General features: G+C 39.7%; 2 protein-coding genes across 3 annotated transcripts in view; both read right to left on the bottom strand.

The window, feature by feature from the left end:
• Positions 1 to 1589: 1589 nt before the first annotated feature.
• The window catches only part of LOC120537058 (myoglobin-like), a 70907-nt gene continuing 46878 nt past the window's right edge, over positions 1590 to 25618 (bottom strand). The window contains exons 1-3 of one of the 2 annotated variants that reach the window (XM_039765672.1): positions 3608 to 3787; positions 2739 to 2958; positions 1590 to 1808 (exon numbers count right to left, since the gene is read on the bottom strand). In XM_039765672.1, coding sequence (XP_039621606.1) covers positions 1665 to 1808; positions 2739 to 2958; positions 3608 to 3702 — 459 coding nt within the window. In that variant the 5' untranslated portion in view covers positions 3703 to 3787 and the 3' untranslated portion in view covers positions 1590 to 1664. Of the gene's footprint in view, positions 1809 to 2738; positions 2959 to 3607; positions 3788 to 25618 lie in introns of those variants that run through there. The other variant, XM_039765673.1, reaches the window with a different exon arrangement.
• Positions 17056 to 19109, bottom strand: LOC120537059 (myoglobin-like). Its single transcript, XM_039765675.1, has 3 exons — positions 18967 to 19109; positions 18099 to 18318; positions 17056 to 17274 (listed from the first exon to the last, which is right to left on the bottom strand). Exons 1-3 carry the CDS (start codon positions 19059 to 19061, stop codon positions 17131 to 17133), a joined length of 459 nt encoding a protein of 152 aa, XP_039621609.1. The 5' UTR covers positions 19062 to 19109; the 3' UTR covers positions 17056 to 17130.

Genomic DNA, 25618 nt, shown 5'->3' with positions numbered 1-25618 from the left:
ATCCCATCTGTGAAACATGGTGGTGGTAGTATCATGGTTTGGGCCTGTTTTGCTGCATCTGGGCCAGGACGGCTTGCCTTTATTGATGGAACAATGAATTCTGAATTATATCAGAGAATTCTAAAGGAAAATGTCAGGACATCTGTCCATGAACTGAATCTCGAGAAGGTGGGTCATGCAGCAAGACAATGACCCGAAGCACACAAGTCATTCTACCAAAGAATGCTTAAAGAAGAATAAAGTTAAGGTTTTGGAATGGCCAAGTCAAAGTCCTAACCTTAATCCAATTGAAATGTTGTGGAAGGACCTAAAGTGAGCAGTTAATTTGAGGAAACCCACCAACATCCCAGAGTTGAAGCTGTTCTGTACAGAGGAATGATCAAAAGTTACCGGAAATGTTTACTTGCAGTTAGTGCTGCAAAGAGGGGTCACCCCAGATACTGAAAGCAAAGGTTCACATACTTTTGCCACTCAAAATGTAATATTTGATCAATATACCTTGGTCAAGTGGTTTCTTTTTATCTACTTTTAGGACTCAAGTGAAAAATCTGATGTTTTAGGACATTTATTCAGCAATACAGAAAATCCTAAAGGGTTCACAAACTTTCAAGCACAACTGTACAGATATTTGCTTGTTAAATGGGATGGTTTAATATGCAACCATTCCAAGGTGTTTATTAGTACTTACATTTTATGGTAATTTTACCTCCACTATACAAACTTATTGCACAATCATAAACAGGGTCAACTTTTTTTGACTTCCTGGCAATTTGCTTGCTTTTCAGTAACTACATGGCAGCAGGTTTGTCTGCACCTTTGACATGTAGCCAGAGTACAGTGTGGTTGGCTGGCAAGTCAATTGCTCTTAAGTTGTCGAGCAATGGAGAAAATTTAGTCTGAAAATTAAAGTTACCAACAAGCTAGCTTTGGGTTAGACCTGATGAATGGAATGATCAGCCAGCAGCTGTACATCATGGCAGAGATGTGAGAGTTGGACATTAAGTGGAATATTTACAGCTTTGCAACAACTGATGAGGAACAGAAACAAATTTAACCGTCTGTACAGCTTAAGCCACAGGACGAGGTTTCCAGAGAGTAGAAATTGCTATTGCTGCTAGGTTTTCTAGCTAAATGATAGCAAATTAAATAATTCTTAACCACAGAATGTTATTCAGGGATTGCAGAGACCTTTCATTTTAAATTTTGCCAGCTAACAGTAAACCTATGAATATTTAGGTCATTAATTTAATGACCAGATCTCATTTACCTCAAACTTAAGACCAGCCAAAATGTAATTGAAATTTCTTGCCTGGACATGCCAAGTATGACAATTCTAACATTTTTAGGCCCATTTAAGTGGCCCCCCTACAAGATCATTCAGGCCCAACTGTGGCTGAAAAATACTAGTCAGCATGTCACATTGGTGCCAAGTCCAACTATTTCTACTGCAGCGTTGTACCATACAGTGTAGATATTTTCGGGTGGGTTGTCATGAGCAGGATAAACTAGCATTTTGTAAACACACAGGAGAATGGCAGAATATAGGGCCTAAAGGATAGAATATTTAAATACAATAATGACCAAGTAGCCACTTTTGAAGTACTTTTATTCAAACCAGAGCTCAAAAGCATCAGATTGAGACAGTTGACAAGCCACAATTAAAACTATTCTTTAAATCCAAGCTCTTCATAACAAGCTCCCAAGTCAATCTGAATTGTCTTCAGCACATTCTTCAGGGCTGTTTTAGCATCAGAACCAAAGCCATCAAGCTTCTCTGCTGCCACTGTGACAATGACTTCACTGATGATCTGTGAAGGAAAATTACAATTACTCATTGGTGCAAGCCCTTTTCAGTAGTTTGAACTAATGAGGCTAAGAACCACCAGAGCTTACGGAAGATAAACAGCTACAGGTCATGCCAGTCTTAAATACCTTGAAGGTACAACCAAGACAAACTTCCGGCACTATCCAGTAACTGTCTGAACAGGGGTTCCTTCCAGATTGGAAGAACTGCTTAGTACAAAATACATATTACTGCATTCTGAAGATAAATCCTACTAAAACTTTGGTATTTAGTTTAGCACAATTTAATGCACATTTCCATGAATATAACGGTTCAGTGAGCACTTATGGTGACTCAATGCAATATTTAAAAAAAACAACAAAAAAACAGTTGTTGGAAAATTACAGAAATAGTTCAATTTGCAATGGAATGGGCATCTAGAGTTTACACAATAAATGACATATGGTTCTCTTGAACCCTTTAATTTAGGGTATTTGTGTAAACTATTCCTCTCCCCTTTTGTTTTCACTATAGAAAGAGTGGAATCAACTTCCATAGTCCAGGGATCAAGTATGAGGTGCCTACCTTTTCACAGCTGCAGACATTTGCAAGTCAGTGGAGCTAGGCCAGGTAAACGGATCACTTGTGCAAACATGGATGGTCTTTAAATCAAGACTATATACTGTTCTGCACATTAGGGTACATTTAAAGATCCCTCATCTAACTCTCAGGGGGCACCATTGAATTTAAAAAAGGTATTCAAATCCATCAAAAAAGCTACATTGGCATTGGAAATTGCATCACTAAGGATACCCAAGGGCATCCATAGTCTTTACCTTTCTGAAATGAGGTTAGACCTCCATGTTACACCCTAGTCAGAAACATAGCACTCTACAACATTCTTCTGAGCAATGGCATCAGATCACCCGCTACTAGATTTAAAGGCTTAAAGTACCTGAAAGTTAAGCAGAGGAATCTTGTGCTGCTTGGCATGACTTTCTGCTAGAGCCTTCAAGATTGCCTTATGTTCCCCCTTAGCTTTCAGGATTTCTGTCAGCTTGCAAACCACAATTTCCCCATGGGCCTGGAGATCAGGATTGTTCTGCAGCTGCTCTTTGGAAAGAGCAACAAACTTGGGGAACAGCTTCTGAACATCTGGATGGGTCTCAAACAAGCTGAGGATACAGAAAGGGGAAATTTAATGTCATTAAATCTGTCAGTTTAAACGCAGTCCATTGTCCTGCCAGAGAGATAGACTTCTGGAGCCATTAGAATTTTAAGACAGTCTTCATATATAAATACTACTTTACTAGGTTGTGGTTTTTCCACTACTTGACAAAGAACAACTTTTCTGGGGAAGGGTTTTGGACTTCAAGATTAAAACCTTGCCAGACACCAAGCTATTAAAAATAGCTTGCAATAAGGAAAAACCCTCTAGATCCTACTGGAACCTTCATGCAGATTGTTCTTTTTGAAAACAGCAAAGGTTCAACTAGGTTATCACTCAGCCATTTTAGCATCATGTGCTTGGAACACAGCAGGAAGCAGCTACATTTTAACAAAGCCATGTTATAACCCAAGCCAAACCTTTAGCCATGGGTTACATTGAATTAACATTCACCCAACAGCAAGATTAGCGTAGAGACTCCATTGTGTAAGTAAATAAAAGCTACGAAGATAACATTTGTAATGAGATCATAAGTAACCTACACGTGACCATTAGATAACTTACTCTGCACTTTTATGGTTAAAATAAAACAATTCAACAACAAAGTCTTAAAAAAAAAAAAAACACTAAAGAGGGAAAAAAAAAAAAAAGTTTACCGTAGGAGAATAATCTCCCCATAGCACCTGGGATCAGCATCCACGGGAGTCCAGAAAGAGAGCACAGTCTCACAATCACCAGCAGAAGCACTCATCGTAGAACCGCAAAGAACCAAACGCTGCTCAACTACCAAACCAGACGGCGATAGGCTGACTACTGTTACCCCCGACTGCCTTCGTCCTCTTTATGAACAGACGGAGACTCCGCCTCCTGAACACCGGCGCCCTACCAGCTGGAGAAGCCGCTAATTGAAACGCTGATCACCACGCGAGCTCGTCAATTTAAAATAACGTTAAAATTAATCGTATTATGTCTTTTGAACTATTTTGAATAAATAAATAAATAAATAAATAAATAAATAAATAAATAAATAAAGCCTTAAATTTTACACCGTTTGGCTTGCTCTCTTTCTCAAGGGTGGGGATCGATCTGTTCTTAGCATAATTCTTTTTTTTTGTAAAAACTTGATTGCTATGTATTGATTGTAATAAAATTAATAAATAAATAAAAAAAAAAAAAAAAAAAATAAAATAAATAAATAAATCAAGATTTACAGAGGGCTGTTCCACGAAGTGAGCTTATAAAATCGAGGATTATTTGTAATAGCCTCGCTTGAGTTAGCCTAACAGTTCACTTCAGGCTCATTGAGTTCCACGAACAAAATTCAGGTGTATTTAATCTCCGCTAATTCAAGCCAAGCTTGATAAGCGAGGCTCGTGCGCGTCCACGCGATATAAAAGGCAGCCTTGTTAATTGATGCTGGATAAGTAAGAATGGAAACTAAGGAAAGAGCTGCGTTTTTTCCGCAGGCGGAGCAAGAATTATTATTACAAGCCTATGAGGACTACAAAACTATAATAACTAGAAAGGGGAACACGAGCTGTATTATCAAAGCTCGTGAGGCTGCATGGCAGAAAATAGCTGACAAGTTAAATGCGTAAGAACATGATTTTAGTAACTTGTGTTAAGGATGTCAAACAACTAAATGAGAACAGTTTCAAGCCTTCAAAATGTATAGTCATTAAAATTTCCTTTTACATATGCATTTTGTTACCAGTTGTAAGGTACTTTAAGGTTATTTTAACACATTGATAAACAGGACAGCATGTTAATTATATGGGTTCATCTTGGATAAAAAGTGATATATAATTGTAATTATTAATATAATTATTAATAATGCTTGGCTTCAGGAGCAACATGTGTGGAACGAAAAGGTCCTGGCAGCAAGTGAAGAATGCGTCATTATTGGCATACGCTCCTGCTGCAGTATTGCCACATTATGCAAAACTGCACAGGCTACTACAATGTCACACGCTCTGTCTGGTGTAACTCGGAGATGCCGCAGGCAGTTAAACCTGGATTTTAACTGTCCAAATGTCATTTCAATGCGTGCCCTTGTCTTACAATGGGCATGGTTGAAATGTCTTTCTGCTTGTGTTGCAGGATCTGTATATGGTGTGAGAAGAAACGGTAGACATGGGTATCCTCTGTCACCAAGCAGCACACCAGGAAAAATTCCTATAATGGAAAGTAGACACATTAGACTGTAGTATAATAAACTATAGTATATTTGTGAATTTTAGTTGACTTGTCTTGTCTGAGGCTTTGAGCCAGTGAAGACTCGCGAAAAATTCTGGCATCATGTACTGATGTACTGATCCTGGCCATTTTGCCACAATGTTTGAAATTAGATGTTCAGCCGTGCATACCATCTGAAACATTTTAGGAAATGGTAATGACATATATTGCTAATGTTGGACGACTACACTTTCACCTCTTGTATATAAATGTGAGATATTATCAGTACTTACCTGTACATTAATACTGTGATATGATTTGCGGTTTATGTAATCAGGCTCTGTTGGACCTGCTGGAGCCTTTATCCTCACGTGTGTACAGTCAATGGCTCCAATGATGTTAGGAAAGCCTGACAAATTAAATTCAGTTACTTATCAGGTAATGATTTATGTGCTGTAAATGAGTAGATGTTTAAAGATTAAGCACCATTAATTCCAAAGAGTTTCCTTAATGGCAAGAATTCCTCGATGGCCAGGAAGGTAATGAATATATTTAAAAAGGACTTTCATGCAACGCAAACCTTCCTGATTTCACGGCACACTGTAGCTTTGCTTAAATGTTCAGCATCCCCCACACTGTACAAAAATGAACCACTGGCAAAATAACGCAAAGCGATACACAAAGACTGTGCAACCGTAAGGGCTTTAGAGCGACGTGTGTTTTTAGAAATGTAAGGTTCCAATAACTGACACAAATATGCAATACTGTGTCTACTAAATCTATAGCGCTCGTATAAATAATCATCCGCAAAATGCAACGGATCTATCCTGGGCCGAAGTAATTGTGGAACCTGTTGCCTTAAAGCTCTACGAATGAGCCTCGCTCCCTCATCAACTGGATTATGAATAAATGGGCACGCCATGGTTATTCATGTAAAAGCCTTCAATGCAGTCCTTGTCATTTTATACTTTCTAAGTAATTAGAATCGCCTGCATGTAATCTGTAATAATTTTATATTGGAGGGTCGATGTGTGCGAAAGAGGGAAAGAACAGCAGCAGAATAATCCCAGCCCCGCAGAATGTCGTGCTGTGACATCACATGGCTTGTCCAATCATATCCATCAAGCTAAACTAAGCTTCACAACTAACCTTCCACGGAGCAGGCTTGTCCAAGAGCATATGTTGACATAGTAATTAAGCGGAGCTTCAGGTTAGCCTCGTTCGTGGAACCGAATTTGGAGAAATTAAGACGGGATTATCGAAATAAACCTGGTTTTTGAGGTTAGCTCGCTTCGTGGAACAGCCCCCAGGTCATTCTTAATAGTTACAACAAGGATTTATTGCTTCCTGTAGCCAGCGTCTGTGTGTCAGAACCTTTTTTGGTGCGTCAGTATGCATCGTGGTACAACGCAGAGCTATAGCGCGTCTGTATTCTGTTTCTTTTGTACTCCAGGGCATGCAGAGGAGAGAATAGTAAAGAGCAGTAAGTTCGGCGCTATATGCAATAATCAGACACTCCCCATCTGCCCGTTGTTTTGTTATACTTTTCAATACTTTTTATACTGCTCAAACGGGCATGCTCAAAAAATACACGTGTAATGCCACGAAAAGTGCACGCAGACACTTCATTTTGCAAACAAAACAAGTGCACTTTTATTAAAAACTACCTGTATAACCGAAGAAAAAAGAAAGCAAGTTACAGTAGGCGATTGATACGACAGCTTGCATGGTGCAATGCTAAGAAGTGCTGATTTTCATTCCGTGCTATATAAAATCATCACATTGAAATATTAACAGTTCCCACACACCCAAGGACCGTCCTTCCTACATTTACGACACGTGTACTTGATGCCGTGTACACACCTCTCTGTGCTATGGTTTCAATTACACTGAATGAGCACCTGACACTGTACTTTCTTCCCTGGGGGAAGGTCCCACATCAGAGAATTTCCAGTTCCTGCATAAATTCACACCCGATCTGACGCTGTTCGTTTTCAAATAATATTGCATTAGTGCGATTATATTTTCACATATATTGTCTCTTTCTTTCAGGTGTGTAATAGAAACCACAGCATAGAGAGAAGTGTGTACATTGCTTCTTACAGGAAAAGGCGATGGAAAAAGTGCACTTGAATAAAAGTGTACTTTTGTTATACTTTTACACCAATATTGTTCGTATTTGACATGGACCTGATACCACAAACACTATAGGAATCTCATTAGCTGATCATTTTAATTCCGTCCCATCTCCTAACTACAGATGACGGCTTTCAATTGAAGTCCCCTCATCACTGACCTTTACTTTCCTCTGTCAGCACCCGAGACTGTTCATTTTATTTTATTTGATTTTGTTTTTATTTTTTTTATTTTTACTTGTGCTTCATTTTTAACTCAGATTTGCAGATTCTCAAAAACATCCTGAAAACAAGAACACTCCAAAGTCTGCTTTGCAGAAAAGCATTTTAAAAATCCTCCTCGATTTGCTGCTTTCACTTGCCTGTAAGGTTTAAGATTTGGTGCTTTTGAAATATTCACATCTGGGGGGCATTTTCCGTACGTCGCTTAAATCATCCAAGATTAGATGCCTCATCTTTGATGAGTTAATGCCAGTCAAACTCATCCGGGATAGGTCGGTTTTTCAAACGCAGCGGTGTAGTAGATTAGTCTAGCGGGATCTTAATCATCCGAGATGAATGCGCGCGCCCGCGCTGATTGGAAAGCCCATATATATTGAGTCTAGAAAACATAATCAGCAAGTCTTTGATAGGCTGCAACAAAATGACGAAAGAACGGGCGCATTTTTTTCACACAAGCCGTGCGTGCGTTACTCGAAGGATTCCAAGATTTAATATGCATAAGGGGTAACACTGCAAAAGCAACCCAAACCAGAAAAGACGGCTGGCAAAAAGTGGCCGACAGATTAAACGCGTGTGCATTGAACTTACTGAAAGCAGAGTTTCATTTCCTATGTGTCAGATTAATTATTATTTAATATGCCATAATTCCAGATCAAACGTGAGCACAAGGAGAACATGGGGACAGGTTAAAGTGAAGTACAAGAATATACTTTAAACTAGTAAATATTGATATATAACTATTTTAGGAATTGTTGACATAAAGAATCATATAAATTATAAAAAACATTAATTTTAAAGCTAATAAGAAGGCAGACAAGCAAAAAACAGGTGCAGGTCCACGCGGTCCAGACCTAACCCCTGCAGAAGAGTTGGCTCTCCAGCAAAATGCCCATCGCTCTGTTTCTGAGGGCATTCCAGTGGGAAGCTCCTCCTCAGAACCAGTGGCAGGATGCAGTGGTCACTTCATTTTAGGTAAAGGATGGTCATTGCATATATTTTGTCCTCAATTTGCAGCCATAGGTATGTTCCATATAGCCCTCTTTTTTGTTGGGTCAGTTGCAGTGAATGTCATATCCCTAGCACTTGTGTCTGACCAACGAGATATTGACGGAGGTCAAATATTTGATGAAGACACTGTGTCTGATTATTCATCAGGAGGAGAGATACATTTTCCAAGTAATGTTTGATCAAACTCCACTCTGATCAGTCCCATGTGCCCCAATCACATTTGGAAATCCTGGGTAATGAGAATGTTAGGCAGATTGTGAGACTCTTTACGAAAATGTGGGTGTTTTTGCCTGTGTACCTGCAATGGCATGAAATGCCTCTTTTATTGTCTGCACACACAGGTGTCCAGGAAACACTATGAAAACCTGAAGGAGATATTTCAGAGACAAACAGACTTTACGAATTGCCTGGCAAACTGCACTTTTAGGCAGATTTTCCGCATCGCCTACAGTATATAAAAAAGGGCCGCTTGCAAAAAACCTCAAAGCAATGCATACTGTCTATGTGGGTGTGAGAGCACGACTTCGCCGAGTTTGACCTCGAATATAAGGTGCTAATAAATCTTTAATTTACAGTATTCCCACTCGGCTAAAGCGGTATGTTTCGAAAATAATTTCATCCGGGAACAATAAAGGGTCTTGCCGATCGCGCAAAACCCTCTCAATATGAAATTCTCTTCTTATAATTTGCGTATCGATAGCAATTGGTCGCTCATTCATGAATGGCAAAGCTATGACGGAATGAAGTCCGTGCACGGACACTGATTAAGTGAGTGAGCTAATCCTTGTTTACATAAACCAAATCTGCTTTGAGCAGGTTTGAGGATTCGGATGTGCTGCTATGACAACACATCCAAGCAAGAGTTTCGAAAAACCGACAGATCCAGGATCAGGCCAAATCGTCAACAATTACATCCGGCTAAACGAGTAGTCCACGTACGAAAAATACCCCCAGTAGTTTCAGTTTTCTTTCAAACAGTTTCACAATCAAACAGTTATTTTACCTCCAATTATTTATTTAGCTGGTCTTTTGCTCTTCTTCATCTCTTATTCTACTTCCAGAAAAGCGATGTAGTGTGAGATTTACATTCATATAAAATATTTGTGTTTTTACCACAGATTTAAATTCTTTTATTTAGTTTCTGTGACATTTGTTCCTTTACTGTATCCTGACATTGACGACGACAGGTGGAAGAGAACAGACCAGCTAGCATCATCACTAGTAGATAACATCTGAAATAGTCAGAACACCTGAAAAAGTGGAATTGATATCTCTTTGATGATGATGAAAAAATTTCAACATTATGATAAAAGCAGTAAATAATCCCTAATGCCAGTGCAAACAGTCTAATAAGATTAACCTTGTCAATTAACTTATTATTAAAATTTTTATAACAATCCTTAGCTTTAACTTCTGAAGCAATGCTCAGTGTAGTTACTAATCTATAAAAATATTGCAGTGCATGAAATGGTCTGTTTTGGGCGGAACCAACTGGTCCTGACAGTGTTCTCTGGAAGCAAAGGAACAGACACGATAATTCCAATAGTGTTTTACCTTAGCAATAAACACAGCATTTAAAAAAGAAAGAAAGAAAGAATGGAGGTCAATGGCAGGAATATATCATTCGCAAGCCATTATGACGCTTCTTGATTTTCACCTTCGACTATGGAGGACTGCACTAAACTTGAACACCAGGAAGGAAGTCAGTTTGCTCCTTTAACTTGATGGGATATTCTCAAGTGTGTTGCTCCTTCTTCAAACAGGCCCAGAGTCTTCGTGTGGATGAACACAAATATTGAAACTCATTTTTTAAATTGTTGGCTGATCTCACAATGAGCACCAAACACCCTGCTATGCAGTAATTGATGTCCTACCAGACCTGTAGTGTGCAGTTCATGCCATCCCATAGTCTTTATGTTCTTAACTTGTTATTGTGGCTTGTCCGTTTTCACCTCTATGCCATTTGATTCACGAACTTGAGATGATGCTGTTTCACTTTAGACAATTCATCGTCAGTTGTTGTTACTCAGCATTTGGTGTTTGGAGACTCTCAGTTAATTTAACATTTAAGTCTTTATCAATGGCCTATTAGGACACGCAGATCTACATTCATGAAATAAAGGGAATTGAAGGGGTGAAGTCCACCATTTTAATAATAAAGCTGAATTTCAATTTGACACACGTAGGCACCAATGTTATAAAGATGATTTAAAGTTGATTCATTCCAACTTTAGTATCACCAATCTACAGTATCTCTACATAGATATTCTTTTTTATAACATGCATTTACACCTTTCATATTACACAGAAAACCCAGTTTTATAAGTTCAGAAATTGAGAAATAACAGCTTGATTAATCAAGGCTGGAGTCTGATTAAAAGTAGAAGACAAATTAAAATCAACAGTGTAACAGATCATTGGATAAGTACTTTGGGCTTATCTCTCTACAGAAATTCTTATAACTTTAATTACAATCTTGAGCAGCATGGTGGCACCATGACTAGTGCTGCTGCATGAGATCTCCACGTTTTATAATTTTATAAAAGTGATTTGAATAGGAATTAGAGCTGAGAGTACAAGGTGGACCTCTACTGCTGATGACAGGAGAATCCTCATGATGGTAAAGAAAAAGCCCCAAATACCTGTCTGACAGGTCAGAAACAGTCATCAGGATGCAGATATGTGTGTGTCAGAGATGGCTATCAGGAGAAGACTTCATGAACACAAATACAGAGGCCACACTGCAAGATGCAAAACACTGCTAAGCCACAACAACATGATAGACAGATTACGGTTTGTGAACAAGGACTTAAAGTGTCTACAGAATTCTGGAAATCAGGTCTTGTGGGCAAATGAGACAGAAATGAATCTGAGATTGGGAGAGCAAAGAGTGGAAATGTAACAGAGCTGATGAAAATCCAAAGCAAACAACCTCAGCTGTTAAACATGGTGCTTTGGATGTTATGGCTTGAGCATGTATGGCTGCCACAGGTCCTGGCACACTTCTCTTCATTGATGATGGAACTGCTGATGGCACAAAAAATTCTGAGTTGTACGGAAAGATTTGAACTGCTCAAGTTCCACTAAATGCCTCAAAACTCACTGGACGGTGCTTCATTCCACAATAAGACAATGGTCCAGATATACTGCTAAGGCAATACAGGAGTTTTCAAAAAGCTACAAAATGGAGAATTCCTGAATGGCTAAGCCAGTCATGTGATTTCAGTCCAGTTGAGCAAACCTATATGCAGAAGAGAAAACTTAAAGGGACAAAACCCCCTGAAACAAGCCAGAGCTGAAGATGGCTGCATTAGATGGTTGGCAGAGCATCACCAGAGATCCTCAGCCCCTGGTGTTGTCTATGAATCGCACTTGGGGCCTCATATATAACACTGTGGGTATATTTCACACTAAAACATGGCGTATGGACAAAAACAGAAATATGTGTCAGGTCAGGTTTGGTCAGAGTGGGGAGCATGCACTGGTACAGAGTGTTGTTGCACCCACCACACAACAAACAGCTCAGGATCCTGGTTGGCAACACCCCAGACATACACATGGTCTAGTCCCACCCACAAGAAATGACCCTCTATCTGCTGCTGTCAAGTGTTATGTGGGTGTCCCCTTGACCTGGTCCAGCCACTCAGGTCCTCAACAATAAGGATCTTGCAAACTCGATGACCCTCAGGGAATGGTGCCACATGGCCGTAGTGCTGTAATTGATGATCCCTCAAAATGCAGGAAATTTGCCTCATTTGGTATTCCATGAGCTACCGCTCCATCGACACAAAGTCATACCAGCAGTACCCAAGGATTCCCCGTGGAGATACAGTACCAAAGGAGTCCAGTCTTCATCTCAGGACACTGGATAGCGTTCATGTCTCACAAACAGATAGCAAGACAGGAAGCACCCTGACTCTAAAGACTTGGACCTTCGTCCTTTTGCATAGATATCAGGAGCGCCACACAACCCTTTACAGCGACCTCATGAATCCCCCATGCCCTCCCAATCCGTCTGCTGACTTCATAGGAAGAGTCACCAGAGACATGAAACTCACTGCATAGGTAAGTAAACCTCTTGACAAGGTTGACACTCTCACCGCAGACAGACATACTGCTGATGGACGTGCCCAAGAGGTCATTAATGGCCTGGATCTTTGTTTTTTATCAGAACACTTTCAAGCCCAGATACTCAGACTCCTCGCTCAGTCTCTCGAGAGCTTCAAGCAGAACCCCCATTGACCCTGCAAAGATCACACCATAGTTGGAAAAGTCAAGTCAGTGAATCTTTCTTCATCCACAAATACCCCACATCTGCTGTACCCCATGACCTTGCCCAACACCCAGTCCAAGCAAGCATTGAACAGGGTAGGAGGAAAAACACAGCTGATGAACCCTGGAATCAAATGAAAAAAATGCAGAGGTTCTGCCTCCACTCTGCACAGCATTCCTCACAGTATCAGTGTTCAGGCCGGCCATGATATCCAATAACCTTGAGGGGATCCTGTGAAGTCCCAACTGAGTCATACATATATACTTATGCACAAAATTCAGATACATAAAAATGTACTTACCCCCAATTTCCACACACTTTCACTTTAAAAATCTCAATGAACGTGAAGTTTAATGCACGTGCACTCGCCTACAGCCCCACACCGACACCTCCCAGAATTTCACATATTTAAAAAATAAAAATCAATATAAAAAAATCACCTTCTATTTACTTTGTTTTTTAAAGACAATGGCAAATAACGTGGAAAAAAGAAGAATTAATGGAATGCGAAGTGAAGGTAAGGAAAAAATATATCTTGAAGGCTTAAGCAGTGGTATAAGCAAGAAAAGGAAGTTACTGAGCGATACAGGGTGGCAGAGACACTGAAAAGGTCAAGTTTAGGAAGTCGCACAGTTTCCGAAAAAAAGTAACCAGTCAAAAATTAAAGTTGATGTGAAAAGGCGTGTTGTAGCCCACCATCTGTTTATTCCGATTCAGAAAGTGTTACGAAAAGTGACCCTTTGTGATGATCAGGTGAAACTTGGTGCGATGGCTGTACACACAACTATGCCTGAACCATCTGGCTGTGTGCTGTCTGATGCTGTTTGGGAGGCAAGAAATGCGATAGTGGATGCAGTAACAGATGTGGCCAATGAAGTAAGGAATATAAGGGCTGTAGTTTGTGATATAGACCACAATTTAAATTAATTGGTTTAAAATTAAATACTGCATCTGATTACCAGTTTTTACATTCTGCTAATTACATGCAAACAAGCCTGTAATGTCTGAAAACTGGACATCCCTTTAAATTGTGTTTTGAAGTTTTGCACTTCAACCAGAGTGAAAGGAAATCTTACATATCTGGATGACAAGTGGATAACACCATCGCATACAGCTGACATGGCGCGACTCAGTGATGTGTGTAAAATACCCGATCGGTCAACAATCTCACATTGAAAAGCTCCTGTGGCTAAGAACCCGAGAGTGGACAGATCTTACAAAGGAGCAGGTAGAGCACAATTCCTCAAAGTCTGCCTTTGTAAGCTGGCGCCAGTTCAGCACACAGCACCAAGAGGATACCACTTGGAAATCGAAATCGACTTAGAAGCCAGTCATGATCATCGTCTCTAAATACACAGCCTACACAAATTATTCCATTGGCGATGTCTTCTAATAACGCTAAAGCAGCTACGGCAGTTGTAATAGCTTAGCTACTCCATGTACCATTATATTGTTACAGAATGATTACAGTCAAGTGAATTACATTTGTTAACGATATGCAATTAATTTTGGTGTATTTGATAAATCCCCTGATGTGAATATTTTTAAGAAGAGCAGACCACAGAAACAGTAGCACTGCTTTGACACTGGGTGCCGCCGGTTTGCAAAACTGACCAGAAACGTGCATAAGCAAGGTAGGGGTCTACCGTCAAAATGTCTGTGGTTTTACTCCAAGTTTAGTTTTTATACATCACAAAGTGTAGCAAGAAACGGGCGTATGCAGCATTTTATACATGAGGCCCATGGTGATGTCTATGAATCACATTCCTGAAGCAGGCATTGGTTGTGAGGGAAATACAACACAATCCTAAATATGAAGGATTTAATAGACCTGCCATTGCTGAGGCCCAAACATTATGGAGCCCTGAAATGGTAGAACCTCGTAGAAAAAGTGTTGTCATTTCTATGTGGTGTGACTGAAATGTCTGCAAATCTCCTTAAATTAGGTCTGCAATGTGCACTCTAATCACACCTGAATTGTTTGATTTGTAATTTTTAAAATGTGGAGCAGAAGTGTAAATCAAAGAAAAACATTACAAAAGGCATTATATATAGAAAAAGTAACGTGTAATAATCAAAACATTTTTTCAATGTGTATCTCGCAAGCCTGGCATGTTCATATAAACGATTTGCAGTAGCAAGCTGTACACAAACTTGTGAGAGTTCACTATAAAGCACAGCTTCAGCAAAAGCTCAGGTAGATAAAGAAATGCCAAAACAATCAGAACATGGACATTTAAAACAAGTTAATCAAGTGATTTGAAAAAGTACTTTGAACAAGTCACAAATATTGCAAATTTATTTATGAGAATGACCTAACAAAGTCAAGAGAAGGTTGGTGTCACTGCGTCTAGCAGCTTTAGCATCAGCATGCTGTCCATTTCTACAGTCACTGACACAGACAAGAATATGGCAGACAAAGAAGCCACGACAGAAGAAAGGATACATGAAACAAACCCAGACAAAAAGGTCTCCTTTCCATTTGCTACATTCTACACAAACTCAGAACTCATACTTGCCGAGCACCAACTTTACACAACTGGAAATACCTGAATGTGTCCAAAGATATCTGAATAAAATGCAGCATCAAAAACCACTAGTGACCTGCTTAACACATCAGAATCAATAATGTGTATGTTCAGTTAAAGTACAAAAGTAAACACAATTTTAAGCACACATGTATTATGACACACTTAAAATGATCATCAACTAACAGAATAAAAGAATGGTTACATATCAAAGTTAAATGAACTGCATTTGAGGCAAGAGATGGTGGAGTTGCAATTCCTTTAAATTACATTTTCAGACTAAATAGGCCATCCAGTCACCTTGGACTTTGGCAGAGGAAAACTCAATGGAGTACAAAAATAAATCCAAAATGGAAGAAGTTTGTGATCAAACACATTCAGAAGCCTGTCAACTTTAAAGCCATCCTGCTCTTCCAAAACCCCACCATGCCATTTCCTTTGTCATTAGGCTGCATATCGAGTAGGGTTTGAACAGACCCTTGTGATGAAGGGTGACCACCAAAACCATTTAGTTCAGGAAGGACAATTGGTTTAGGTGCAGAACTGCACTGTGCTGAAGTTCCCAACCAAACCAGAGAAGGTCCTCAAAAGACCCCACATTAGGGTGGCACTTAATGATTTAAAAATTAAAGGTCTCAATTATTTTTCACCAGTCGCAAAGTTCTTGCTGTCTGTTTCCATAAAACCATGGATTTAAAAAAAAAAAAAAAAGTGTAGGTGTGACATTTGCCAGTGTTCAGCATCAGATGTTGGTTCTATTTTTGTATTAACTGCAGTCAAGTATGATTTTATAAAATATTTCAAATTTAGTGGGTTGCCTGCCATTTTGTACAGTTACAGTAATTTGTTTTGCTTTTACTATAAAAGTATGGTCATTTATTTCCTCTATATTTACACTTACTGCCCAATTATAAAATTAGGGTCAACATTCTGTCTGCTTGCATTTGAAATTTTATTTTTCAGTAATTATATGGCAGTAAATTTGTCTGCATCTTTGACACGTAGCCAGAGTACAGTGTGTCTGGTTGGAGAGCCAATTGCTCAAAAAGGTGCCATCCAATTGTGATGCAGTCTGAAGCAACTGATCAAAAACTTGATGCGCCCAACCGACTAGCTTAGGTTAGTTCTGATGAATTATCACCCAGCCTATCAAGGCAGTTTTACATCAGGGCAGATAACTGCAAGGGGTAAGTTAACTTCGCCTAAGAGACATTTCACTGACTCAGGATTACAGCTCCACCATACATGGATGAGCAGAAACACAGGAATTTAATCAGTTTCTGCTGTCAGGGAAACATTAGACAGTAAACAAATTGTGCACAATGTTAGTTATCTGGAAACTCCCAGTAGGACTGCAGAGACATGGAATTTTACCATAGTGACCATTACAGGCAAGGTATTGAACAGTGAATGTCAAAAACAGATTTCCCCATTTCAAAAAAAAAAAGTCAAATTATGCATTTTAAAATTGCCCATCATATCATGTATATTTCAAACACACAGAGAAAGTCCACCATTTGAAATTTAAAAGCCCATTTAAGTGCAACCTTTCCTCAGAGGACAGATCCCAGACTGGCTGGACACTAACTAGTCCATCACAAATTGGTTCCAAGTCCAATTGTTGTTTCTACTGCATTGCAGTCATGACCAAGATATCTACCCTGTATGGTACAAGCTGCCCAGACAAAGCAGAAACTGATATTTTCTAAACACCCTGGAGAATGACAGAAAATTTAAATTGAAAGGACCAAGCAGCCAGTCAGTCACTTTTGAAGTTTTATTCAAACCAGAGCTCAAAGGCATCAGATTGAGAAAGTTGACACAAACCACAATTGAAACTATTCTTTAAATCCAAGCTCTTCATAACAAGCTCCCAAGTCAATCTGAATGGTCTTCAGCACATTCTTCAGGGCTGTTTGAACATCAGGACCAAAGCTGTCAAGCTTCTCTGCTGCCACCGTGACAATGACTTCACTGATGATCTGTAAAGGAAAATTACAATTACTCATTGCTATTATTGCCAGCACTACTCAGTAGTTTGAGCCAATGAGGCCAAGAACTGCCAGCAGCCAAACATCTACATGTTGTACCTTCATGGTATCAAGACTGGCATAACTAATACAAACTGCCAGCACTATCCAGCAAGTCTGAAGAGGGGTTCCTTTCAGAATGGAGTAACTGCTTAGTCCAAAACTAAAGTGTTACTCCGTTCCAACTTGGTAGACTAATTCTGTATTTCTTTAGAAGCCACCAAAGCTTTTCTTCCATTATCCTTGTAAGAACTTGCATTAGAGTACAGATTTGTGGAAAATACAGAAAGAGCTCATTTTGCAAAGAACATCTGATGTTAGACAATTAAACATTTGATTTAAAAAGGTTTAATTTAGGTATTTGTAGGAACTTTACATTGAATAAGGAGTGCACACTTGGAATGTGGTAGACACAGTCTACTGAAAACTTTACAGCTAAAGAAATTCAAGTTATGCCAGGTAAACTCTGATCAATCACTGCCTTGTACACATGGATGGTCTTTATACAAAAGGCTATATACCGTTCTGCACATTAGTATAAAGTAGAGATCACAGCTCTCAACTCAGGGGACAACATTGAATTTAAAAAGAGGTAGCTACATTGGCATACGCATCATAGAGGTTATGGAAAATGAATTCCAAAGTCTTTCCTTTTCTGAAAGGAGGTTAGACCACCACATTACACCCCAGTCAGAAACACCAGCATTCTTAGAACATTCATCTAAGCAAGGGCATCAATCAGATCAAGCCTTTAAATTCAGTAGGGAGAGAAGTACCTGAAAGTTAACCAGAGGGATCTTGTGCTGCTTGGCATGACTTTCTGCCAGAGCCTTCAAGATTTCCTTGCGTTCCCCATTCGCTTTTAGGATTTCTGTCAGCTTGCAAACCACGATTTCCCCATGGGCCTGGACACAAGGATTGTTCTGCAGCTGCTCTTTGGAAAGCCCAACAAACTTGGGGAACAGCTTCTGGACATCTGGATGGGTCTCAAACAAGCTGAAGACACAGGGAGGGGAAGTTAATGCCATTAACTGTGCCAATTTCAACACAATTCATTGCCATCTTACACTCCAAAACATCTCATATTAAACCTTTACTAGGTTGTATAGTTCTTCCTGTAGCCACTACTTAAGAGCAATTTTATTCTGGGGATGGGTTCTTTATACTTTGAGATTAAGATGCACAAAACCCTCCACCACTAAACTATTAAACAGCAACAATCAGGAAGTTAGTTCCTTCATGCAGATTATGCTTTTCTAAACCAGCACTAGTTTCACGAGTCACTCCAGCATCTTCACTGGGCCTGGAACAGAGCAGTAAGCAACAGTGTTAACTAATAATCCTTAATCCATGGGTTACATTGCATTAAGATTTGCCCAACAGCAAACTGAACAATTAAGCCCCACACTAATCAAGAAAAGGGGTTTAATAAGGCAGTTAAAAAACTACAAACATTTGTAATGTAATCGAAAAGCAAATTGTACTTTACCATTAGATCACCCAGTTTCCGAAAAATTACACACGTCAATTTATGCTATTTAATGTTAAAACAAAACACCAAAAACCGAGCAAAAAATTAAAACTTTAAACGTATTTTAAATATAAAAGCCAATTCATACACTAAATTAAAAAAAAAAAGCTCACCGTAGAAGAATAATCTCCCCGTAGCATCTGGGATTAGCCTCCACGGGAGCCCAGAAAGACAGCACAGCCTTACAATCAGCAACACAAGAACTCATCGTAGAGATACTAAGCGCTGCTAAAACTACCAACCCAGACGGAGAGAAGCTGACTGCTGTTTCCCCGACTGGTTTCGTCCTCTTTATCAGCAGAAGGAGACTCCGCCCCCTGAGCACGTGAGTCCTGCCAGCAGGAGAAGCCGCTAATTGAAGCGCCGAGACGCGCACGAGCTCGTCAATTTAAAAGATTAATTATACATTAGATACATTCATCGTATTATTTCTTTTCTATTATTTTGGAAAAAGAAAAAAAATGAAAATAAATAAGACTTATACCACAATCACTCTATAGGGAATCTAATTTGCTGTTTATTTTAATTCCGTCCCATCTCTTAACTACAGATGACGGCTTTCAATTGAAGTCTCCTCATTATTGACCTTTACATTCCTCTGTTAGCACTCGAGACTGTTCATTTTATCAAACTGATTTTGTTTTGATTTTTATTTTACTTTTGCTTCATTTTTAACTCTGCTTTGCAGATTATCAAAAATATTATCCTGAAAACAAGAACATTCCAAAGTCTGCTTTGCAGAAAAACATTTTTAAAATCCTCCTTGAGTAGCTACTTTCACTTGCCTGTAAGGGTTAGATGCTTTTGAAATATTCACATCAGTAGTTTCAGAGTTTTCTTTCGAACAGTTTCACAATCAATGAGTTGTTTTACCTCCTGTTGTTTAATTAGCTGGTCTTTTTCTCTTCTTCGTCTATTAATCTACTTTCAGAAAACGGATGTTGTGTGTGATTTATATTTAAATGAAATATTCGTGTTTTTACAATAATGTAAAATTTTTAAATTTCGTTTCTGTGACGTTTGCTCCTTTACTGTATCCTGACATTGACGACGACAAGTGGAAGAGAACAGACCTGCTAGTATCATCACTAGTAGATAACAGCTTAAATAGTCAAAACACCCGAAAAAGTGGAATTGAAAAGTCTTTGATGATGACAATGAAAAATTTTCAACCCATGGTAAAATCAGTAAATAATTCCTAATGCCACTGTAAATAGTCTAACTTATTATTACATTTTTTATAACAATCCTCAGCTTTAACTTCTGAAGCAATGCTCAGTGCAGTTACCGATCTATAAAAATATTGCAGTGCACGAAATGGTCTGTTTTGGGCTGGAGCAATTGGCCCAGCAGTGTTCTCTGGAAGCCAACGAACAAGAACAATAATTCCAGTAGCGTTTTACGTTAGCAATAAACACTCAAATTTGAGAAAGAAAGAAAGAAAGAAAGAAAGAAAGAAAGAAAGAAAGAAAGAAAGAAAGAATGGAGGTCAATGGCAGGAATGTATCATTCACAACACATTACGCTGCTTCTTGATTTTCACCTTCCTCTGTGGAGGACTGCACTAAACTTTAACACCAGGAAGGAAGTCAGTTTGCTCCTTTCACTTGATGGGATATTCACAAGTGTGCTGCTACTGCTTCAAACAGGCCCAGAGTCAGTATGGATAACCACGAATATTGAAAATCAGTTTTTAATTGTGGGGCGGCACGGTGGCACAGTGGGTAGTACTGCTGCCTCGCAGTTAGGAGACCCTGGTTCGTTTCCCGGGTCATCCCTGCATGTAGTTTGCATGTTCTCCCCGTGTTTGTGTGGGTTTCCTCAGGGTGCTCCGGTTTCCTCCAACAGTCCAAAGACATGCAGGTTAGGTACACTGGTGATCCTAAATTGTCCCTAGTGTGTGTGTGTGTGTGTGTGTGTGTGTGCGCCCTGAGGTGGGCTGGCACCCTTCCCGGGGTTTGTTTTCAGTCTTGTGCCCTGTGTTGGCTGGGATTGGCTCCAGCAGTCCCCCGTGACCCTGTAATTAGGATATAGCGGGTTGGATAATGGATGGATGGATTTTTTAATTGCTTGCTGACCTGACAATGAGCACCAAACACCTTGCTGTGCAGTCATTGATGTCCTACCAGACCTTAAGTTTGCAGTTCACACCATCCAGTAGTTGTTGTGTTCATAACTTGTCATTGTGGCTTGCCCGTTTTCACCTCTATGCCATTTGATCCACGAACTTGAGGTGATGCTGTTTCAGTTTAGACAATTCATAGCCAGTTGACGTTCCTCAGCACTTGGTGGTTGGTGGACTCTCCGTTAAGTTAACATTTAAGTCTTTATCAGTGGCCTATTAGAACATGCAGATCTACATTCATGAAGTAAAAGGGAATTTAAGGGGTGAAGCCCATCAATATAATAATAAAGCTGAATATGAGTTTCAAAACACATAGGCACCAATGTTATAAAGGTCAATTAATTCCAATATTAGTATCACCAATCTACTTAACCTGCATGTCTTTGGACTGTGGGAGGAAACTGGAGCACCAGGAAGAAACCCATGCAGACACCAGGAGAACATGCAAACTCCTCGCATGGAGGACCCTCGACACAGACTCTGCCGTCCTTAATGCCAAGCAGCAGTGTTAGCACTGAGCCATCGGGCTGCCCTCAGTATCTTTGTGTGTCTTGCTATTCTCTCTTGTTTCTGTTATTTTCTGTGAGGGTCTCCAAGAGGAGAGGCCACCTGACCATGAATGTTAAAGGACCACCTGCAGACTTATGAAGGCAGGCTGGGAACTGAAGTCCAGTGCAGATGAGATATTCTATCCAATGATATCTGTATCGCTGTTTGGTAGGTGAGCTGCTCTGTGTGACTGGGAGATTGATTATGATGAGCGATCATTTCCTGGTAGGAATTCAAACTGACAAAATGTGTTAAAATTGCAGTATGGACAGGGTGCCAAAGTTTAATTTTAATAAAGTTAACGGCTAAAAATTTAAATGTACTTGTGATGAGTTAGTTGAGCAATTGGCAGTTTAGTGAACAGTTAATTGATCTGTTAAATAAGACAGCTGTTATAGAGTATGTATCCTAAAAAGTAAATGAAATGTGAGGTCAAAAAATGATCCCATGGTGGTCTGCGATAAGAAATTCATGAAAGAGATGCTGTTGGGCTTTCAGAAGACTAAAGAAAGATTATACATACGATAGTTTAATAAAAATAAACAGCTAATTACAAAGTCATGGGGAATCTGGAAATTAGTAAAAACGAATATTGACGGATATACTGTTCATCACTAAATAAAAGATGCAACAGTTAAGGAAGTGTGGGACAAAATTAAAAGAATGAATGGTAAATCCGAAAGAAAAGAATGAATACTTAAAAATTGAATCCAGATACATAGAATGAGGTTTGGTTTAAACAAATTTACTTACAGAAACTGAAGAAAAAGCTCCTGGAGATGAAAATAAGCACAAGCAGTTTAAAGAGTTTAGAAATCAACAGTCTATGAAAGGTCGTTGTATAGCAGAGGATTGGTCAGCCATTTATAGTTCTGTTAATGATACAGTAATTCATCTTTAGTATAATTAAAGTCAACAAATGCTAAAGAAAAATACTTTTTTCCTGTACTGGATAATTTTTATAACATATATTTTACAAATTTAATGATAAGAAACTTTATTTAATATAAAATTAGTTTAAAGTGATTTGAATTATGGATTAGTTACCAAGGACAAGGACAAAATTATTAAGAGTGATAGAGAAACCAAGGAAAGATCAATAATCTCCTAATTATCATAAAATATCTACAAAGTAGATGGGTAGTTTAAGGATTATACACTGTGGCCCCCGGCCGGGGCCTGTAGGGGCCCGTGGTTGCCGCCAGGCGGCGCCCCGATGCCGGTTGATCCCATGCAGTCGCCGGCCGGAGCTGGAGCCCGGCTGGGACGCCTTGGAGGACGAGAGGAGGGCTTGTGCCTCCTCCACACCGCGAGGGGGCGTCCGTCCTGGTTCTGTTGGGGGCCACGGGTTGAGGGCATGGAAGCCCTTCCCTGTAGGGGCCCGTGGTCACCGCCAGGCGGCGCCCCGAGGCCGGTTTATCCCGTCGCGGTCGCCGGTCGGGCAGGAGCCCGGCCGGGACGCCTTGGAGGACCGGAGGAGGGCGAGTGCCTCCTCCAGACAGAGTGGGGCGGCCGGCCTGGTTAGGCAGGGGGCCTCGGGTACAGGGCATGGAAGCCCAGCCCTGCAGGGACCCGTGGCCACCGCCAGGCGGCGCCCCAGTGCCTAATTATCCCGGGAGCCCGACACTTCCGCCACACCAGGAAGTGCCGGGGGGAAGACTTTATGTGGCGCCCGGAGAGCTGCCAGGAAGGCAGCCGACACTTCCGCCACGCTGGGGCGTGGCCAAGGAACAGATGGCGGAAGCACCTGGGGCTCATCCGGGGCATTAAGGGGCGCCTCCCTCCAGTCATTGGTGGAAGTCGGGAGGAAGTAGACGGAACTGGAGAGAGAGGACGGGAGGCGGCCAGGAAGGCACAAGAGACTGTGGGCCTGGACTTGGGGAAATCGGTGCAAGAAGGCACTGGGGGTGCACGTGAGCCATTTTTGTAGATAATATTAGTGACAATAAATGGTGTGTGGTGAAACAATGTTGTCCGTCTGTCTGTGCCGGGGCCAGCCTTCACAACACACATGGATTATAAACAGTCAAGGATATAATAAACTGAAGAGTTAGTCATGGAGAGACAAAGTGATCATTAATAGATTTTGATTAGGGCATTGAGAACTAAATCATTATTTATGTTATGTTGGAAAGCATATTGATAGGAATGTTATTCAATGTGGGATAAAGAAACACTTTAAAATGTCTAGGAATGAACTATGAAACAAATAGGTACAGTCAATTAAACAGAAGACAGCCCTTCATCAAAATGAATAAAATTAGGAAAAAGTTATTAGAGAACAGATTTCTATTAAGAGAGTTTATGATGTTGTGAGGTCTGTGAACTGAATTGGCCCCCAAAAAATATAGGAACTGCACAAAGAAATGAGATAGTCATGTCTATGGAGGGCTGTTTGTCTGTCGCTGTGCAGCAGGTGACAAAAATATATCACAGAAAGTGATGTGTCAGCCTGCCCTTCAACAGGACAAAAGAAAGAAGTCCAGTGCGGTTCATTACGAATATGCTTTGGTTTCTCTGTTTTTTAAAGTATTTTCTTTTGGATGGTGATTTAAACTTTTCTACTCTGGAACTTGGATTTTCTTACAGAATGTGTCTTTGACTTTCTTTACTAGAATTGTATTTTTCCCTCTTTTGAAGCTTTTTTTTTTTTTCATTCAATAAATACTCATTTATGGACAGGGGTTAACAGCGACCCTTTTCCTACTGGGACATTTTGCATGTGCTTTGGGACTTTACAGAAACTGTTTCAAAACTTTAAGAGTAAAGCATATTTTGTACTGGCGTAGACTGCAGCTTGTAATTCAAGTGGAAGATATGCTGGTTTATGGTGCACCTCCTCTGCTAAGGCTGGTGGGATTCTGGCCACAATAATGAAAGATGAGAAGTTTGATGTTTCGCAAGTCATTCACAAAAATATGAACAGCAGGAATTATTAGTTAAGTAAGTTAATGTGTATGTTTGAGAAGAAATTGAATGTCAAAAGTGCCACTGTCTGTATAACACACATTTCCACCTTTTATATTACACAAAGAACCCAGTTTTGTAAGTTCAGGATTGATGGCAAAACAAAGAAATTGAGAAATAAGAGCTTGAATAATTAAGGCTGGAGTCTGATTAAAAGTTGAGGACAAGTAAATCAAAAGTGCAGCAGATCATTGGATAAGTACTTTGGGCTTATCTCTCTACAGAAATTATTATACTAACTTCAATTTCTTTTTTTTATAATTTCATTGTAATCATTCCATACGAATCAATCAATTTTTACAAAAACTAGGATTGAGATTGAAAAACAAGTCGACCCCCACCCCGAGAGAGAGAGCATGGCCAACGCAGTAAAAGTTAAGGCTTGTAAACGTATCTAAATTGATTAGTTTAAAAGGCCAATAGAGATGAATGGAGAAGAAAAAGAAATGTGGAGATAATTGCTTCCTCTGTGCTTTAAGAGCTTATTCTATAATATTATTGATTAGATCCTGCCAGGTTTTGAAAAAATTCTGTACAGATCCTCTAAACTGAGTATTTGATTTTTTCAATTTCAAAAAATATTATACATTGGTTTCCCACTGACTTAAAAGAGGAGAGTTAGGATTCTTTCAGTTTAGCAAAATAAGTCTGCGTGCCAAAAGTGTAGTGAATGCAATCACAGTTTGTTTGTCCTTCTCCACTTTAAGCTCATCTGGAAGAAGACCAAACACAGCTGTTAATGGGTTAGGAGGGACTGTGAGTCCAAGGCTGTCTGAAAGGTAATTAAAGATTTTAGTCCAGAATGATGTTAATTTGGTGCAGGACCAGAATATGTGACCTAGTGAGGCTGGGACTTGAGTGCAGCGTTCGCAGGTTGGAACTTGCCCTGGAAACATTTTGGAGAGTTTTAGGCGAGACAAATGTGCTTGATATATAATTTTGAAATTAATAATTGTATGCTTTGCACATATGGAGCTTGAGTGAAGTCTCTGCATTGCTATTTTCCACTCCATTTCTGATATATTCATTAAGAGATCTTTTTCCCAGTGTCCTCTTGGATCTTTGAAAGGAAGGGAGTATAAAATAGTTTTATATATATTGCTATAATTGAGCAATATTTTTCC

This window comes from Polypterus senegalus, chromosome 10 (assembly GCF_016835505.1).
Source record: "Polypterus senegalus isolate Bchr_013 chromosome 10, ASM1683550v1, whole genome shotgun sequence".
NCBI lineage: Eukaryota > Metazoa > Chordata > Cladistia > Polypteriformes > Polypteridae > Polypterus > Polypterus senegalus.
The sequence above is the reverse complement of the archived record's forward strand: the minus strand, read 5'-3'. Positions and strand labels throughout refer to the sequence as shown.

Coding starts and splice junctions, on each gene's coding strand:
- LOC120537059 (XM_039765675.1), bottom strand. CDS start 19,061: ATGAGTTCTTGTGTTGCTGATTGTAAGGCTGTGCTGTCTTTCTGGGCT. Junction 18,319..18,966: donor GGGGAGATTATTCTTCTACG/GTGAGCTTTTTT, acceptor CTGTGTCTTCAG/CTTGTTTGAGACCCATCCAG. Junction 17,275..18,098: donor TCCCTCTGGTTAACTTTCAG/GTACTTCTCTCC, acceptor TTTCCTTTACAG/ATCATCAGTGAAGTCATTGT.